The following is a 4,695-nucleotide window of genomic DNA, read 5'->3' on the forward strand; positions in this document are numbered from 1 at the left end:
TTTCTATTTAAATAAAAGATAATTTGAATTTTTACTGTAAATAAGATATATTCAAATCTAGCCAAATAACATAAAAAGTTACAAATTCACTTGGCATAGTTCCAAGATAATAATTTTTTTATAAGTTATTTAATTGGAAAACTTTTATTGAAGAATGACTAAATTATGTACATGATCCACACTGCACAAAATAATTGAATATACTATGGTTAAATGGAAATAAAAATGAATATCCAAGACTCTTATCTTCAAATCTTATCCTAAAGAATTCACATCCACTTATGCTTACATCATAGATTTTCAGTGGGGCCATCGTTTGCTTTAAGATATAGTTTAAAAAATGCTTCTATACCTCAATCATGTGATAAAAGTGTTAATGTGAATCTATTTTTCTAATAATTACTTCATGTTAATAACATCACTTCTTTTATTTTTGCCTAACTTCAATAAAGAAAATCCAAAGATTAAATTCATTTAGTTTACTATACCTCAACTTTGTAAAATTAATGTTTCGATCCATTGTCATTTGATTTTTTAAATACAAAATTCAAAATAAAATCTTTTTATAACATTACATATTTATTTCTTAGGACATTTGAGGACCTAAAAGAAAATATCTTGCAACCTGGAAAACAAAGATTAAATCCGGAATTTAAACAAAAGATAAAATATATAAAAAGATGATAAATCAAAGGCAGGGAAGGATAAAGTTTTGTTGTTTACACAAAGCAATGAAGCTGTGTAATTAAGCATCAGTGAAGCTTGGCGGCTTGTAGGCGATGAAACTGATGCACTGGGCTTGACGATTGTTGTCGAATCCGATGATCCTAATGAAGGCATTGGGGTACTCCTGTTTGCATTCTTCCACTTCCTTCAACACCTGAGCTGGGTCAGTGCATCCGAACAAAGGAAGCTTCCACATTGTCCAGTATCGTCCATCATAGTATCCAGGGATGTTTCCATGCTCACGGTATACAAAACCGTGCTACGAAAAACAATTATACAAACCATAAATCGAGATTCCTTATTTTCATTTACTACAAAAAAATATGCATAAGATCTTTAAGCATAGTTTGAGATGGCTACAAGATTCGTATGGTGATTATCTACAACTTAGTATCATTTACAAGATCTCTTTATTATAAATATTTGTAAATGTTCATTTTTCAGTTTTTCTTACCTCCACCTCGAATTCAATACATGGAGTCCACTTGTTGCGGATAAGGTAGTCAATTTCCTTGGCTATTTCGACATCGGTAAGGCCAGGAAGGTAAGAGAGAGTCTCAAACTTCTTCTTGCCAACAGGAGGCCACACCTGTTTATTACCAATCAATAAAAGAAATATTAGTTTTGAATAATTCAGAATTAAAAACCATCAATTTATTTTGGGTATAAGAAATATGTATGACCTTCATGCAGTTAATTCTTCCGCCGTTGCTTGTGATGGATGTAATTTCGGTGTTGGCCTTACATGTCACTGGGAAAGCAGCAGAGGACTTAAGTCCGATGAATGGTGCGACCATTGTGGCATGAGCCAGAGAAGAGGTCATTGTAGCGGAAGAGAGCCTAACGGAAGCCATATCACCTTTTCTATTTCTTCTTTACTATGTGAGTTAGGTTTGGGTATAATGCTTTGGCCGTCTATATATAATGGTATCAACAATGGAAACAAGCCGCAGAGTGATAAGAGGGTTGAGAATTCAAGAGATTAGAGTAGAATAGAATTCAGACCATTGAAATTTTGAGTGGATATGGATGAAGTTTAATTGAATTGTAACAGCCACAAAAGATAAGAAAAGGTGGTGATACCCCTATTGGTTTGAACCACTAAAATAATGCCACGTGGAAGATAATTTCATGAACCTTATCTTTATCTATAAATGAAATGGGTGATGATGGTGCTACTCATTTTATTTTCTGGTGGATTTGACCTCTTCTCCAATGGGAAACAAATAATATTATTTAAGACTTTATTGATGTTCCGCATTTATCATATTCAATTTAGTTTAAATGATATGGTAAGGCCCAAATTAAAACTTATATTGGGCTTTTAAAAATGTGAATAAATTTTCATGCCTAAAATGAAAATCTAAAAATATGTAATCATAATAATTGATGTGAAAGTTAATATACTAAAAATATTGATTTATAAATTTAGAGGATTTCTAGTTATATTCATTACAAATTGTCTCTCTCTATTTCAATATTCTTATACTCAATTTTACTTTGTCCCAAATGGTCGACAATTTGTATCATTTAATTCAAGATGTGAATCTAGGAGTCGAATTTACTACTAGCCCTTCCTGTGGAAGTATGTAATGAATCAGTATGGATGAATCAATATTTAATATAAGAAGATCCTTGATTCAAAGAAAACAAAACCTCATGGTGATAATAACATGTTTGCCACTGATCTGGGGCTTAATGGGTAACACCACTGGGTGGATAATTGAAAAGTAAAATTCTAATTCGTTTTTCCTCTGAAGAGAGGTTGTGATATGTGATGGAGCTATGGCTTTTTAGTGATTCTATGTTGATGATTTATAGGTGGGATCTGGATGTGGATAACCTATCATTCAACACAATACCATTGAAAATTGGGGGGGGGGGGGGGGGGGATACCACTCCAATTCCTAACCTCTAACGTCACCTATCACATAAGTGACAAACAATATAAAATTACTGGAAGTGTATTTCAATATGAAAGCAACATCGGCCGTTGAATTTGTTTGAATCAAGTTAAAATGCAATGTCAATATCCTCCTACGATTTCACAAAAGCTTTGCTGGAAAACACAGATAAGTTCAGAGTCTTCGATCTTTTAAGATCACTAGAGGTGATGATGTGATTTGTGACACCCTGATTATATAGGTTTTAATCAAGTTTGATCATGGTATTTTAGAGTATGTGAATGAGTATTGCGTTTATGGAAAGTTTTGTTTTTTATTCTTTGAAGTGGTTTTCAAGGTTCGAATAACCTTTTCACGTTTTAGGATGTGGCATGTTAGACTGTTTGTGATAATGAAATAGTTTAGATCGAAATGTTAAATGTGAAAAACGTAGAATTGAATATATAAATGAATTGGTATGTTAAATAGAAAATGTTAAGGAAACAGATCAAGAAGGAGACTAACTAAAAAAAGTACGAGACTAAGCAATGAATTTAAATAAGAAAAGTATGTTTTGGTTTTGGGTTGTAAAAGATATTAATATCATTTTTGGTCTTTAAGCCGTATGTTGGCTTCAGCTACGAGGGAACTTCGTGTCGGGTCGCTTCGGGCCACGTGAGGGACACTAGTAAAAAACTACCGCATAGCCACTACAACTTCGTGGCTATAGAGTAGAAATTCGTGGCTAGGGAGAAAAGAGCCACGGTTTTGAAAAGGAAAATTACAGTGGCTATAGCCTCGTGGCTGGAATAAAAACGTGGCTTATCGTGGCTAGTAGCCACGCTTTTTGATACCACTCAAATTACCGTAAGGAGTGAATTACTCTCTCAAGTAAGAGGTTCAGTTGCAGTACTTAGGGATCGAATCCACAAGGAGTTAGGGAACCTATTAAATCTAGTCAAATTATTAATTATAAGTGTTTGTTGTTTTATGGTTTAAAAGGAAATAGCAATCCTAATTGAGCAAGTCTATTGCTCGACTAACAAGATGATTGAGGGTGTAACTTATTGGAAGATATTAGATGCAAGGTTTCTATTCAGGTGTTGGAGATTATAATCCTATAGATGCCTAACAGTTGCATGCATGATATATTAGAGCTCAACTTCTTAATCACAGTGATCAGCGATGGCAATGTTTCACTGGTTAACTAACTAGATCTTGGATCTCAACTGTCGTCTTTTGATCACAAGAAAGTGTCGATCGATGATCCTATAGGGATATCGATCGATACACCTTTCGCAATATCGATCGATTGTTAGAAGACAATATCGATCGATGCTTCTAGCTAAGCCCTAGGAGCAGGTTGATAATGCTTACTTGTCTCCTAGATCAGCGGTTAGCATCTCTCTAGCAGTCCTAGCATGACAGATTAGATTCAGGACATGATGGTCAAGGATGCTTGAATCATGCTAATTCCTAGGTTCATGTTCTAGTTAGCAAGGCTAAAACAAGCATTTATGAACAATCAATCAATGAATATCACAACTTAGCAAATCTATAGTTGGGGCTAATCCCTCTAACCTATTTGAACCCTGAATCTAACAAGTGAACTACTCAGACATAGCTAAGCAATTCATGACACAAAATATAGATAAAAACTGCATAGGATAGAATAGATGAATCAATGGAGTTCCAATCACAAATCTCTCTATGATTTTCTCTCCTAAAACTCTCTGCTGAAAATAAGAATACAATGGTGGCCAAAAGCTCTTTTGCCTCCTAACACTTAGGCAAGTATATAACTATTAGGTTAAAAACTCGTCAGGGGTAATCTTGTAATTTGGTGAAGTCTTGGGTTTAAAGTCGGCTGGAACCAAGTCGCGCATCTCGTGTCTCGATATCGATCGATGGTACATGATGTACATCGATCAATCATAATCTTCAATCGTCGAGGCTTCTCTTCTGTATCGATCGACGGCACTGGCGTCGAACGATTGCTTCTTCTTCGTATCGACCTCTAATGGTCAGCTCGGATGAAATCTCTTTTAAGCTTCTAAATGCTCTATAATCATCACTTTACTCCAAG

At 34.6% G+C, this 4,695-nt stretch overlaps 1 protein-coding gene across 1 annotated transcript; it reads right to left on the reverse strand.

The window, feature by feature from the left end:
* Positions 1-546: 546 nt before the first annotated feature.
* On the reverse strand, positions 547-1,730 carry LOC106379349 (ribulose bisphosphate carboxylase small subunit 1B, chloroplastic). Its single transcript, XM_013819327.3, has 3 exons — positions 1,410-1,730; positions 1,181-1,315; positions 547-985 (listed from the first exon to the last, which is right to left on the reverse strand). The coding sequence occupies exons 1-3, from the start codon at positions 1,578-1,580 to the stop codon at positions 746-748; spliced, it is 546 nt and encodes a 181-aa protein (XP_013674781.1). The 5' UTR covers positions 1,581-1,730; the 3' UTR covers positions 547-745.
* Between the last annotated feature and the right edge of the window lie 2,965 nt (positions 1,731-4,695).

The sequence above is a fragment of the Brassica napus genome, chromosome C2 (genome assembly GCF_020379485.1).
Source record: "Brassica napus cultivar Da-Ae chromosome C2, Da-Ae, whole genome shotgun sequence".
Taxonomy (NCBI): Eukaryota; Viridiplantae; Streptophyta; class Magnoliopsida; order Brassicales; family Brassicaceae; genus Brassica; species Brassica napus.

What these genes read in the sequence shown, in the direction of transcription:
- LOC106379349 (XM_013819327.3), bottom strand. Translation starts at nt 1,580, where the DNA reads ATGGCTTCCGTTAGGCTCTCTTCCGCTACAATGACCTCTTCTCTGGCT. An exon ending in GAAGAATTAACTGCATGAAG is followed by an intron (nt 1,316 to 1,409) that starts GTCATACATATT and finishes GGTAATAAACAG; the next exon opens with GTGTGGCCTCCTGTTGGCAA. An exon ending in GTATTGAATTCGAGGTGGAG is followed by an intron (nt 986 to 1,180) that starts GTAAGAAAAACT and finishes TGTTTTTCGTAG; the next exon opens with CACGGTTTTGTATACCGTGA.